General features: G+C 50.3%; 3 protein-coding genes and 1 pseudogene across 3 annotated transcripts; 1 reads left to right on the top strand and 3 right to left on the bottom strand.

Moving 5' to 3' along the window:
• Positions 1-858: 858 nt before the first annotated feature.
• LOC136480990 (uncharacterized) lies at positions 859-4,656 on the bottom strand (annotated as a pseudogene).
• Positions 2,410-3,312, bottom strand: LOC136483952 (auxin response factor 4-like). Its single transcript, XM_066481121.1, has 3 exons — positions 3,148-3,312; positions 2,952-3,047; positions 2,410-2,427 (listed from the first exon to the last, which is right to left on the bottom strand). The coding sequence occupies exons 1-3, from the start codon at positions 3,277-3,279 to the stop codon at positions 2,410-2,412; spliced, it is 246 nt and encodes an 81-aa protein (XP_066337218.1). The 5' UTR covers positions 3,280-3,312.
• Positions 4,657-7,618: 2,962 nt separating the features above from the next.
• LOC136480988 (3-ketoacyl-CoA synthase 20-like) lies at positions 7,619-8,163 on the top strand. The gene is made up of 2 exons (XM_066478391.1): positions 7,619-7,656; positions 7,698-8,163. The coding sequence occupies exons 1-2, from the start codon at positions 7,619-7,621 to the stop codon at positions 8,161-8,163; spliced, it is 504 nt and encodes a 167-aa protein (XP_066334488.1).
• Positions 8,164-8,583: 420 nt separating this feature from the next.
• LOC136480987 (3-ketoacyl-CoA synthase 20-like) lies at positions 8,584-9,129 on the bottom strand. The gene has a single exon (XM_066478390.1). The coding sequence runs from the start codon at positions 9,127-9,129 to the stop codon at positions 8,584-8,586; it is 546 nt and encodes a 181-aa protein (XP_066334487.1).
• Positions 9,130-14,517: the final 5,388 nt, after the last annotated feature.

The raw sequence follows: 14,517 nt of genomic DNA, 5'->3' as shown, positions 1-14,517 counted from the left end.
GCGATGGTCGTGGAACACACGCTAATCCGAGGAGACGGGGGCATGGCAGACTCCAAAATGGAGCAGAGTCTGGAGCGAGGACAAGAGGTAGGAGACACGACTGACAAGGCAGGCCCACCTATCGGGCGTCAGCCAGAGAGAGAAGGAAGGCAACGCGGCGTCCACGCGTGGTGTCTGCTGGGCCACTTGGTTGGGCCTGCCAGCGGGGAGAGAGGGAGAGTGAGCTGCAGAGGTTGCTGGCCCACGCGGGAGCGGCAAGGGAGTGAAGAGCTGGCCGGACTGAGCTGGGCCGAGAGAGAGAGGGGGAGGGGCCGGCTTGACCAGAAGAGAAGAGAGGAGGGGTTTCTTTATTTCTTTTCCTTTTCTATTTTCTTTTCTTATTCCAAAACCAAATTCAAATATGAAACAAATTGAATTCAAATATTATTTCAAATATACTTTCAATTCAAAAATAGGATAAGAACTCTTCGAAGGTTTTCAAAAATAAACTTTACAAATTTTTTTAAACTCTTTTATTTTCCAATTCTCTTTTTCTTTTCTTTTGTTTCAAAGCACTTTTCAAACTCATTTCAAAAGCATTTGAATTTATTTTGAATTTTTGTCAAAACCACACAATACAATAAATCCAATGCAGAGGCATGAATGCACCAAAAATGTTTCTAAACCTTATGATGAATATTAATATAATGAAAAATTTTCTTTTTTATATTTTATGTGCACAAATATTCAAAATTAAAGGATTTTAACTATTTTCAAAATTGAAATTTTTAGGGTGTTACAAGTCACATGCAGCATACCGTCGTTGCCGACGGTGATGGGACCAAAACAGGATAGGGGTTGAGAAGAAGGGAATTGAAGTTACCGGCGTGGAACCGTCCGAGGAAAGTTTGTGTACAGGCACCACGGCGTGAAGTTGGGCAAGCTCTCCAGCATCTTCCACTTGGCGTTGGGGTCCTCGTCGTTGGCGCTACCGGTCCACGTCGGCGTGGAGTACTAGTAGCGGCTGTGCGTGATGCGGTGGAACTCCTGAATGTGCTTCTTTTTGGCCATGTCCGTGGTGTCACGGAGGTGGACGGAGAAGATGTCGCCGTAGGGCCTGACCGAGTGCGTGAAGTGCGGCAAGGAGATGGGGTCAGCGGAGACCGCGGCGAGGTCGGCGGTGAAGACGATGCTCGCCATGTCCGGGCTGAGCACGGGGTGGTTCACGTGCCCGGCGATGGTGCGTGCGCTGTGGATCACCCGCACGGGCACAGGCACATGGCCCTTCTTGATGTCTTTCGCGTTCACCAGGTACACGGCGAAGTAGCCTGGGTCCTTGCCCTTGACGACGTCTGCCTCTGGCCTGCCGGAGGCGGAGAAGACGATCCAGTCGCAGCCCTCCCTGGCGACCAGCTGCAGTGGGTGTCGGTCCACGCCCCGTCGGTGAGCGGCACCACGCCGGCGGCCTCTCCCTTCTCTGCGTCTATGATGTAGAGGTTCTTGTGCTGCCTCTCCCCTCCCGGCACCCTGTTCCTGCTGGACCGGAACACGAGCTTGGTGCCCTCGGCGTTGGGGACGGGAAGGCGTAGTTTTACACCTCGTCGGTGAGCGGGAAGGTCTCCAGGTTCTCGTAGTCCTCCCTGGACACGTTGGGTTTCCTCATGATCTGCACCGGCTTGTCGATGGAGAAGGCCGGCCCTTCGCAGACATAGAGCTTGTCCAGGTCGTCGTTCTGGTTCGACGACGTGGAGAAGACGCTCTTGGACGTCCTCACCTTGTACACCACGCGGAGGCCGCCTCTACTGTCGGCGAGCCACACGCAGGCCCGGTCCTGTCAATTTATGGGCCTGGAGCTTGGCCAGAAAGATGGGCCCTTCATTTACGACAACGCGTAAGAATGACGCCGGACGCGAAGACGCAGCTATGAAGCGACGAAGAGAGCGGCCGCGGCGGAAGGGAAATCGACAGACTCTTCCTCACACGCTCCAGTATTTTTGGGCCACATATATGATTTTCTATTGGACCAGAGTATACCAGCTATAGCTTATAGTGTGTACATACCTGGGATTAGGCCCCTTGGCTTCGAGGGCCCTGTGCCAATGCACAGCTCGCACCCCCCCCCCCCCCCCCCCCCCCCCCCCCCAAGGGCCGGGCCTGGCCACACGGCCTTGAATTCGTTGTCCACGAAGGCTAGCTTCTTGCCGTTCTTGGAGACGGACGGGAACACGCCGGTCACCCTAAAGAGCCCCACGTCCGCGTGCGACTCCGGGGGCTGCACCTTGTCGAATCTCCACTGGATGCTCGTCGTACTCCTTTGGACCTTGAGTAGCTTGTCGGTTCAGCAGCGGTGGTAGCCGACGCGTCTTCCTCCGTCGAGCACGAAGGGATTGTAGTGGTCGCCTTCAGGCCTCGTCTTTGTCACGTTCCGGATCAGAACGAGACGGATAACTGGAATTGAAGAGAATTCGGGATAGAGATTAGCTGGGAATTTGGGGCAGAACCGCAGTTGAGACGAACAACAGGTTCAGAGTTTCAGTTTGGGATTCAGTTAATCGATGATCGCAAACACTCAGTTACATGGGCTTATATACATGCCCTGCCACCGCCTATCCTAGGCCCAACTAATCAAGGCCCAAAGTGCCAACTAAACCACACTGTCTTCCATCGCAGGCCCACCAGCCACTTGTCGCGCCATCCCAGCCTAGTGTCGGACAATCTTCGGGCTTACACTTCCAGAACACTCGGCAAACGGCACTCAGCGTACACAGAGTCGACAAACATTTCTTTGCCGAGTGTTTTTTGTCGAGCACTCAGCAAAGATTTTGCCGAGTGCTAAAACTGACACTCGGCGAAGACTTATCGAAAAATATAAAAAAAACCCACCGCCGCCGCCGCCACCACGCCCACCGCCACCACAACACTGCCGCCGCCGCCACGGGTAAAAAAAAAACACAGCGGGAAGAGGAGGGAACTTTGAGCTCGACGTTGATCACGCGGCAGAGCAGCTTGGAGGGTAGATCGTAGAGGCGCATCTGGTTCCCGGCGACTTGGTTCATGGACGCCTCCACCTGAGAGCCCCCAGCACCCAAAATCAGTGCCCGGAGCAGGGGAGCAAGCTAAAGCTCCAGGGGGAGCAGAGCAAGAGCAGGGGAGGAGGAGGAGATGTACCTGCTCGATGTGCCCCTGGGGGAAGTAGAAGACGAGGTCGCCAATGCGGGGGACAGTGACGAGCGGGCCGGCGCAGGCGCGCCAGAGCTCCGGGTACAGCGGATCCCCTGCGGGAACAGAGCGAAGCACCATCAGCACGAGCCCCCGCGGGGAGGAGACGACTAACATGAACAGATAGAGAGAGAGAGAGAGAGAGAGAGAAGGCAGCGGGCCACCGGAGCTGACTGGATCTAGCGCCGGGAGAGGGAGGGAGGGGGCGGCGCGGGGAGACGGAGGGGAGGGGGCGGCACCGGCGGGAGAGGGAGGGGGCTCCGGCGGGAGACGGAGGGAGGGAAGGGGCCGACGGTGCCGGGAGAGGGAGAGAGGCGAGGGGCGGTGGCGCCGGAAGAGGGAGGGGAGGCCCGTGGGTGGGAGGGGGCGGCGGCCGGGCGAGTTTATAAGGTTGCGAGTTTTCCGAGTGTAGGATCGGGACACTCGGCAAAGCCACATCTTTGCCGAGTGCCCGGGGGCACTCGGCAAACCCTTTTTTTATTTTCCTTCTTTTCCTTCTTTTCCATAACGTGTGCCGGACAAAAAAAATGAAATTATTTGTCGAGTGCTAAATAATTACACTCGGCAAACATATTTCTTTACCGAGTGCCAGACAATTAAAATCGACAAAATTATTTTTCTTTGCCGAGTGCCTAGTTTTGCCGTGTTTTTTTTCTAGTTTACTAAGTGTCGAACTTTGCCGAGTGTTTTTTTTCCTCGTTTGTCGAGTGTAATTATTTTGCCAAGTATTTTTTTTACAACACTCGGCAAAGAGCTTATTTGTCGAGTGCCCGATTAATTGCACTCGGCAAACCCTATTGCACTCGGCTTACCTTCTGTTTCCGGTAGTGCTCGTCTTCTTTGCCAGCTTGGTCCTGACAGTCTTCTGGGTGATGGTCACCGGCGGCTGCCCCGGCGACGCCGTGTCAAAGATCTCGATGTGCCTGTACTGCGTAACCACGCGCTCCACCTTCATTACTACCTGCTTGGATTTCTCGCGGATGATCGCCACAGCTACCTTGGTCTCGCTGGTGGCCGCAGGAGTCATGGCATCGATGCCTTCCGGCGTCACACGTTCCTCCTTGCCTGCGGCGATGTCGTACCTGAAGACGCCCCACCTGGCGGTGTTGGAGGGCGGCGTGGTTTCGAAGCCTCGGTGGAAGAAGATGACATTGTCGCTGCCCTCCCCCATGTCAGCCAGCCGCCGTCCTTGATTGGCACCCTAAGGCCCCGGCCACCCTGCGGTCGCCGGTCCACGTTCATGATCACAATGTCCGTCTTGAGGTTCTCGATCTCACCATTCCACCTGTCCTGCTGGAAGTTGGCCACCGCCACCATCTTCCCCGATGGCGACACCGCCGGGCTCAGATCATACGGGCCCGGCGGCGTCAGGCGCTCAGTCTTGCCGCCGGCGAGGTTGGTTTTGTACACCACCGGCTCCTTGGTGGATACGTACACCAGGGAAGCCCCTGCGACCATGATTTGGAATGGAGGGAATAATACCTTGTCAGCACACACCAAACAATGGCAAAAACAACACCAATCAGCGACCATATGCATTACTCCCTCCCGTCAAAACAAAGTGGAATAAAGGGCGGTATGCATAGCCATTCATATCATCATACAAAGTGGAAGCCGAAGGTGATGTGCTCTTATCTTATGAGTATATTAGCGCTGTGTTATTGCACTCACTGTCTCATATAGTCCTGCTCGATCTTAGCAGGCAGGTTCAGGATGGCGTTCAACGACGATGAGAAGCCTGCTACTAGACCAAATCCGAATTGAGGTATCGTCTTCCATCGTCAGCCTTCCACTGATGCATACATTTTCGGAATAATCGTATATTAATGGAGTTTCTGTATACGATGATGATGTATGGATGTCATTTCATTGACGTGTGCTTTACGCATTGCAACGGTATGCATGGAGTTGCAGTGAACAAAGAGGGTCAGGGACGATGAGGATTCCGAAGTACAGCAAGAAAGATAGGGCGAACGTACCCCTATCTATCCTTTAAGAGGGTGACAAACCTACTTACATACGAATTGATCACAATGAGACCCTCATTGTTGATGCACCTAAAGATAGTTAGATTATTGATAACTATGTAATTATTATGCAGACGTTGTTTCAGCAATTCGCACTGAATATTTAATTTATATTTTGTGTGCATCTCTATAATTTAATTATTGACTATATAATCAGTATTAAGATGATGTTCACAAACACTATTATTTAATAATTATAGACCATTAATTAATTATCATAGAATTAAATAATCAAGACACAAATTTTTGTGTTATTTTAGAATATAAACAAACTGTATTATTTCTATTAATAAATAAATAAAGAAAAGCAAACTAAACGAACTCCCTACCCTAGCTCAGCGGTTAAGGCCGCGCACTCTGTACTCTGACACCCGCGCTCGAATCTCAGGCGGGCCAAACTTTTTTGATTTTGTATTTATTATTTAGTAGTGCATTATGATGGAATAAAAGAAAAAAATAAAACCATTCTAACCAAACTCCCAATCCTAACTCAGCGGTTAAGGCCGCGCACTCTCGACCTCGCGACCCACACTCGAATCTCATACGGGCCAAACTTTTTAATATTTTTTACAAAAACGCTGCGATGGCAGGCTCCAATCTGACAGTGTTTTTTTTATACTTTTTTACTAAAAGTTAGCGGCAGGGCCCTTCACTGCCGGTTTTAGTTTTAAAACCGGCAGTGATAGCTTCTATCACAGACGGTTGCTCAAACCAACACAGAAGGCCCAATTCACTGTCGGGTTTTAAACTAAAACCGACAGTGATGTGTAGATGCTCCTCACATGCCAATAATGCTCCGATGACCACAACAGTTGGAACACTGCTCCCACCTACCCCGATAACTTTAGTTCAGAAATAAAAATGTACCGCGACTGCTAGCCCCTATAAAATGATCCTCGGCCAGGAGCTAGCCTCTCCATGCATATTGGTTTCAGCCAGGCCTTATCAACCATAATATAATATTTTTCTCTTACAACAAATAAATATATCGTTCTTGTTAAAACTTTCCCACTGTAGTATCTAAATAAATATATCCTTTACATATATGCACCTTCACTGTCGGTTCTATTTAGAAACCGGCAGTGATAGCCATCTTCATTGTCGGTTCTATTTAAAAACCGACAGTGATGTCCATACCCCCTATATAAAACAAACTGTCAGCCACATACATATGTCGATCATTACTGCAAGCCACATACATGTGTCGATCATTACTGCCAGCCACATACATGTGTCAATCATTACTGCGAGCCCTATATAAAACAAATTGCTACTCCAACCAATGCTACTGTTACCGGCCGTGTCGATCATTACTGCTAGCTAAGCAACCTATACCTTGGATTGGATACAGACATTGCCAAGAAATCCCCCGGCGGAACGTACAGCACCGTGCCCGACGGGATGAACCTGAGCGCGCCCTTCGCGCAGCTGCTGGGTGGCCTCCACACTGTGGTGGCGCAGGATGTGCGGCTGACCCTCACCCTAAAAATGACCGACGGCGACATGGACACGATGGCGGTGGCCCCCTAAAAAGCTACTATCATTATCGCTCTAGCTTCTCTAGTTAGAAAATCATATGGTAAAACAATTTCTCGTGATGTTTGAACATAGTGAAAATTTTAAAATACTCTCTTATTTTTTCCTTCTTTTTCTTTTATTTTTTTCCAACTTTAGGCCATGTTTGGTATAGCTTCACGAGCAGTCTTTTAGCCAAACGGGTCTTCTGAAAATAGCTTCACCCATGAAGCTCCTTAGATCATGCTCTCACATGGGAATCAGGTGGGATGAACCTAAAAATAGCAGCTTTTCACAGCTTCACCTCATACTTATGGGCCCTGTGTGGGATCCTGTGACAGCATGTTTTAAGAAATCTAAACGTAGAGCTGTTTTACCAAATAGGTCTCCAAAACAGATTCAGCGTCCCCGAGAAAGCAGTTTGTAAATCTGAAACCCCAAAAAACAGCTTCACTAGCACAGATGAGCTATGTCAAACATGACCTTATTTATTTGAGAGAATTATTTATTTGGCACTGAAACAAACCAGTGTTTTGTATTTGGCACTCGAAAATTTGAACTTTCTTATCTGGCAACAAGCTGAAATTTCGTTTCGTAAATGGCACTGCCGTCCATTTAGGGCAGTAACGGTGTCAAGTGACCGGCAAAAAGACATAAATACCCTTGTTTGCAGCAGAAACCCATGGTGCCAAATAGGGAAGTTCAAGTATTTTCGTATGGTGCCAAATAGGGAAGTTCAAGTATTTTCATATGGTGCCAAATAGGGAAGCTCAAGTATTTTCGTATGGTGCCAAATAGGGAAGTTCAAGTATTTTCGTATGGACGATATTGGCCTCAACTACTTCCCTCATCCTAGTCACTGACGGTAGGCCCCACGCATGATCATCGTCAACTGCAGCCACCAGCAGTTCCGTACGTGTGTACCCATCAACTAATTAGCGGATTGAGATGCTGCAGGCGAACCCCGGGGTGCTACGCCATCGTGGTGAGCACCGAGAACATCACGCTCAACTGGTACTTCGGCAACAACCGCTCCATGCTACTGTCCAACTGCATCTTCCGCATGGGTGGCGCCGCCGCGCTACTGTCCAACCGCCGCGCCGACACCGGGCGCCCCAAGTACCGGCTGCTGCACACGGTGCGCACCCACAAAGGCGCCGCGGACGAGTGCTACGGCTGCGTGTACCAGCACGAGGACGGCACAGGCCGCGTCGGCGTGTCGCGGACGCGTGAGCTCATGGCCGTCGCCGAGGACGCGCTCAAGACGAACATCACCACCCTGGGCCCGCTGGTGCTCCCGCTATCGGAGCAGCTCAAGTTCCTTAGGTCCCTCGTTCTCCGTCGCGTCCTCCGCTCCCGCAGCGTCCGTACGTACATCCCGGACTTGCCGACGACCAGGAACAGCAGGCTCCCCAGCAGCTGAGGGACCTGCACGCTCGACTGCCATGGCCGATGTAGAATAAGATTGCACAACTGGACAGCTTTCATTGATCATTTATAGTATACATATATAGGATTACATCCGGGGCCTTTGGCCGTGCTGTACACTGAGAACGGGCGAGCACGCCTAGCGGACATGCAGGCAGCGCGAGGACCGGGCACGCGAGAGTGTGGTGAGCAAGTCACTGGCGCGGCGAGCGCGCATGCAAGGGCGCGGCATGCGCGTGAAGTGCGCGTGAGCTGTTGAGGCTGTTGCAGATCCGATATGCCAGGGTTCCTCAGCCGTTATGGAGTTGCTTCTGCTGACAACCGAGAAGGCAGCAGCGTGGCGGCCTGCTCGCGCGCGCTCGCCGGCCATGGCGTGGCTGCCTTCTCGGCCATGGCAGTCGAGCGTGCAGGTGCCTCAGCTGCTGGGGAGCCTGCTGTTCCTGGTCATCGGCAAGTCCGAGATGTACGTACGGACGCTGCGGGAGCGAAGGACGTGACGGAGCATGAGGGACCTGAGGAACTTGAGCTGCTCCGACAGCGGGAGCACCAGCGGGCCCAGGGTGGTGATGTTCGTCTTGAGCGCGTCCCCGGCGACGGCCATGAGCTCGCGCGCCAGCGACAAGCCGACGCGGCCTGTGCCGTCCTCGTGCTGGTACACGCAGCCATAGCACTCGTCCGCGGTGCCTTTGTGGGTGCGCACCGTGTGCAGCGGCCGGTACTTGGGGCGCCCGGCGTCGGCGCGACGGTTGGACAGTAGCGTGGCGGCGCCACCCATGTGGAAGATGCAGTTGGATAGCAGCATGGAGTGGTCGTTGCCGAAGTACCAGTTGAGCGTGATGTTCTTGGTGCTCACCACGACGGCGTAGCACCCCGGGGTTCGCATGCAGCATCTCAATCCGCTAATTAGTTGATGGGTACACACGTACGGAAACTGCTGGTGGCTGCAGTTGACGATGAGCATGCGTGGGGCCAACCGTCAGTGACTAGGATGAGGGAAGTAGTTGAGGCCAATATCGTCCATACGAAAATACTTGAACTTCCCTATTTGGCACCATACAAAAATACTTGAGCTTCCCTATTTGGCACCATACGAAAATACTTGAACTTCCCTATTTGGCACCATACGAAAATACTTGAACTTTCCTATTTGGCACCATGGGTTTCTCCTGCAAACAAGGGTATTTATGTCTTTTTGCCGGTCACTTGACACCGTTACTGCCCTAAATGGACGGTAGTGCCATTTACGAAAGGAAATTTCAACTTGTTGCCAGATAAGAAAGTTCAAATTTTCGAGTGCCAAATACGAAACACTGGTTTGTTTCAGTGCCAAATAAATAATTCTCTCTATTTATTTCTCTATTCTCCACGAATTGACCTTATCCACTCGCATAGGCCATTTGGACCCTCCGCATGACTAAACGCATTGGCCGTGCAACACCTACCGCGCTTTTGCCTGAGCAACACCGGCACCAGACCTCCGCTCCTGGGACACTGTCACCAGATCTCCTCTGCCACAGCCTCGCATCACGCTGCCACTGCTCCTCACCGGTCTCTTCACCTCGCGCCGCCTCCGCCTTCGCTAGCCTCTCTGCCTCATGTGGTCGCACCGCCTCAACCCCTTACCAGCCTATCCGCCTCGCACTGCCTCTATGCTTTACCGGCTTCTGCTCTAAGCCACCTTGCCCCCACCTCGCGCCAGTTAGGGCAAATCGTGCCATGATCGCGCGCTGGACCCACGGAACGCAAGGAAGTTGAGTGAAGTTGCTATTTTAGGCCCCGTTTGGTAGAGCTTCTACCGGTTCCAGCTTCTTTGGTGCATTCACTGTTACACTATTCATAGGAGCTGTTTTCTCTTTCCTCTCTCCTCCTCTCATAGAGCCAGTGGGAGTAGGTGAAGCCAAAAAAAGCTGGCTTCTCCTGCTCCCACTGGCCCTGTGAGAGGAGAGATGAGAGATAAAAATGGCTCATGTGAATAGTATATGAACAGTGCATGTGTCAGAGAAGCTGGAGCCGGTAGAGGCTCTACCAAACGGGGCCTTAGGCTTCATCACACAACTGCAGCTCCACCCAGCATGATTTAAGGAGCTTCTATGGTGTAGCTATTTGGGTTTTGGATGTTGGGTTGGAAAAGCAGTGAAGCTGCTGGAGAAGCTGGTGGAGAAGCATCACCAACTAGCTCTGTTGACAAAAAAAAAATGACCAAAGGACTTTGCAATAATGTTCATGACGAAGACGGGGTCCTAAAGCATGTTTTGGATTATCACATTGTGCTTCGGGAACAAGAAGAGGAAGAAGAGGTGCCCAGCTCTATTAAATCGGCCTGGCTGGTCTCCATAGCCGGCCACATTGGCTTCCTGCTCCCTCGTGCGCCCTGGATAGGCCTCCACACGCTGACCCATTAAAACCGGCCTAGCCAGTTTGGGACACAGCCAGGGCGGCCTCCCTGCGCCGCCTCTGCTCTGGCCAGACCGGTTCCCCTGTGTTGGCCGCCGGCTGGGCTGGGTGAGCTGCGAAAAAATCGGCCTAGCCAGTTTGGGATCCGGCTAGGCCGGTTTCCTTGCTATAGTCCGAACCGATCTCTTTCAAAATTGGTTTTTGGATCTATTTTTTTTAGAAACGTGGAGATCACGATTTGGACTTGTTTCTTACTGGGAGAAGACAACCCCCTCTATATATATCAGAGGGTTACGGCCGGTTGAAGAATTCAACACACAATCCTCTTTTTTACATCTATTACCCAAGTTTTGTCCTTTTCCAACCCTCCTGTTGTCCGTTGCATCTCCCAACCTACAGTGCGCGCCAGCGCGGGGTGCTCTCCCAACCTACAGTGCTCGCCAGCACCAGGGGTCCTTGGCAAGCTCTATCTGCTCACCCAGCATCGCTGCCAGCGCAGCCAGGCCCCAGCCGGCCAGGCCGAGCACGCAGCGGCCAGCAGCGGCTGCCAGCCACTAGAACCGGCCAAGCTGTGTCCTAGGCCGGCCAAGCCAACTAGGCCAGTAATTAAGCAGCGACAAGTTTTCATATTTTGGGTGTTTCGTTGGTCCGTTTCGCATGCTGTCTGTTCCGTTGGCTTGCTGCTAGTCTTGTGAACTTTTCTCCGCTCTCTTGTCACTAGTTGGCTTGAGGGTTTTGAGTTAGGTTCTTTCCACTTTGTGATAGAGGTGGAGAACACCGTTCCGTGTCTTTTATGTCATGTCAGATTTTCGGTCATTGTGTTGTCCCGCTGTGTTCCTAGCCACCAGTTGGCTCAAGAGCATCATGTTTGCATTGTTTGGTGCTTTTGGAGGGTGATCATGGGACAGCGTCCATTTCGAGAGAAATTTTGAATTAGCTCCCATTCACCCCCCCTCTGGTCGCCTTGTTCGGTCCTTCAGAATAATAAATAAAGCACTACGAATTAGTTCTCGTCTCCATATAAAATGTAAGACTCATATCTCTCTTCAAACACCTTGTCCATGAGGAACCCAACAAGTTCTTGCATTTCAGAAGTCTCGGACTCTAGCAGCCGACCGTCGTAATGCTCTTCTCCCTGTCATTGAATTCAAAAGGTATTAATAAGATACACAATTAACATGTGTTACCGAAAACAATGGCATATTTCATTGAATTGATGAATGAAAATAAAATGGATAGCATGGATCACACCGGTTTTTCTTTGGTCAATTCGTGCATTTTATGCATCACGTAGAAACCGCAAAGGTCGTTGCCCTGTGTCTGATTTAGGGTACACTTCTTTATAGTATTTATTTTCAAAGTTTTCTGTACTGTCTATAATACATGCTTTTCTTAATGTACTCGGTGATGACACTGCATGAGATTATTACGATCTGATTAGGTTGAATATATGTGATCCTTAAAATGAAAATGTTTCACGCACTCGCAATGGTAGACAGGAGTATGCTTGGTACTCATTGGCAATTTAGGAATATCTGTCACGTCCCTGATAATATCATGTGGATCGCGAGTAATTCATTTGCATATGTTTTGCTTTACATTGGCAGCACTACTGGAAACAGAGACTTTACCGAGTGCAAAATTCTTTGCCGATTGTCAAAAATCGGACACTTGACAAAGAGTTCTTTGCCGAGTGCCAGGCACTCGGCAAAAAAATGCACTCGGCAAAGGACTTCTTTGCCGAGTGCTACTCTCGGCAAAAGAGCGGCACTCGGCATAGGATGACCCGCATAACGGTGTTCGGCCACGTCCTTCTTTGCCGAGTGCCTGCTGTTAGGCACTCGGCAAAGATTTAATTTTTTTTAAATTTCTTTGCCGAGTGCCCCAGATCTGGCACTCGGCATTTTTTTAAAAAAAAATACTTTGCCGAGTGCCCCTGGCACGACACTCGGCAAAGATTTTTTTTAAATTTTTTTTGAAAAAATACTTTGCCGAGTGCCCCTGGCACGGCACTCGGCAAATATTTAATTTTTTTTAAAATGTCTTTGCCGAGTGCCCTGTGAAGACACTCAACAAAGAGGAATTTTTTTAAAAAAATTCAAAACCCTCTTTGGCAAGTGCCTTATTCGTGGCACTCGGCAAAGACCCCCTTTGCCGAGTGCCATGCCCCGGCACTTGGCAAAGTTTTTTTTTGTTTTTGGCCTCCAAATTTTTTGTGCAGCCCTTTTAAAGCACCAGAAACACCTAGTTAGAATTTGGGGTTTTTTATGGCTTTTTGATATTTTAGTTACTTTATTTCATTTACTTGATTTTTTTTGAAAAAATCTAATTTTGAACTGCACGTGGTACGAATAATGGAATTTAATGATTCAAAAAATGATAGTCATGTTACTGAGTGTAGTGTGAGACCGTATCCAGGAACGGATCCGAAATTTCGGACATCTTGTTAACGAAACATGACCGCGAACTTGCGTGCGAAGTGTTTTTAAATTCTATAAAAAGCAAACGAAGTCCGAAAATCATGAAACTTGTTGAGATATTGTGATATCATATGTGGAGGCTATGATAAAAATTTCAGAAGATTTCGTTCACGTTGTCATGTACGATGCTTGTAAACCAGGACATCTCTACTTGTGATATCATTTTGTTCCATTTTTGTAGAGAAGAGCCCGTCGGAGCCGAGTCGGAGTTCCCGTCGCCGTGTCGGTCTGCCTGCACCATGCCGCCTCGCCACTGCACCGACCCACCACGGTCCCCGCTAGCTTGACTCCACCGCCACCCTAGGTATAACCCCTCTTTCCGTATCATGGTCATAGATCACGTAACGTAGTTAGGCGTCTTCCGTTCGAAAGAGATACGGTTGGAGGTATGCAGATCTTTGCATATCTATGACCGTATCTGTTTCGGATTGTCCACGTTTTTGGGATAGCCCGCGGATGTGTAGATGGGTTAGTTTCCATGGTCTGCTCCGGTCCGAGACAGAGTTTCGGCATCACCTCCCTGTTGTTCTCCGGATACGCACTCTTCTTTGACAGGACGTGTATCTGGAGAACAGTGGGGAGGTGCTGCCGAAATTCTGTCTCGGATAGGAGTAGAGCATGGAAACTAACCTCATCTACGCATCTACGGGTGGGATTAGGACCCATCCTCACCTATTAGATAGTAGGAACACCATATAGATGCAATTGATGGTTACATTACTCGCTGATACATATGTTAGACGATGGATGACCGTCAGTGGATGTACACGGGCAGGAGAAGTCAGAGTGATTACACCACGGAATGGATGAACAAGACCGATGCTTTCTTGAACAGTGCATTTGGCAAGGCTGCTAAAGGACATTGCCTAGTTTTGTGTCCCTGCAGCAAATATGGAAATAGGAGGAGGGTAAACAAGGTGGAAATGGGTAAACATCTTGTGAAGAATGGATTTACGCCGGACTACACCCGGTGGGTCCACCATGGTGAAGCCCATCGTATGAGAGAGGAGGTGGTGAGACCATGGGTGGAGGCTTTTGATGCTGATGTCGGGGTACCAGACATGTTAGATGACTTTCACTAAGGACAGTTCGATGAGGGACGTGAGAAGGAGGAGATGGAGGCAGCCGCACAGGCGTTCTATGACATGATGGACTCGACATAGAAACCCCTTCATGATCGGTCAACGGTGTCTCAACTGGATGCCATTGGACGCTTAATGGGGATGAAGTCCGAGGTAAACTTGAGTTGACCTAGCTTCGATAAGATGTTGGCCGTGATTGGCACCCTGCTTCCGGAGGGCCACATTCTGCCAAAGAGCATGTACGAGTCAAAGAAACTCCTTCGAGCACTTAAGATGCCGTATGAGCAGATACATGCTTGTCCGAAGGGGTGCGTCCTATTTAGGAAAGAACATGAGCATGCAATGTTCTTTTCAAAGTGTAAATCGTCCTGGTACCTGGAGGTAGACTCTAAT

Source organism: Miscanthus floridulus, chromosome 9 (genome assembly GCF_019320115.1).
Source record: "Miscanthus floridulus cultivar M001 chromosome 9, ASM1932011v1, whole genome shotgun sequence".
NCBI classification, from domain to species: Eukaryota; Viridiplantae; Streptophyta; class Magnoliopsida; order Poales; family Poaceae; genus Miscanthus; species Miscanthus floridulus.
The sequence above is the reverse complement of the archived record's forward strand: the minus strand, read 5'-3'. Positions and strand labels throughout refer to the sequence as shown.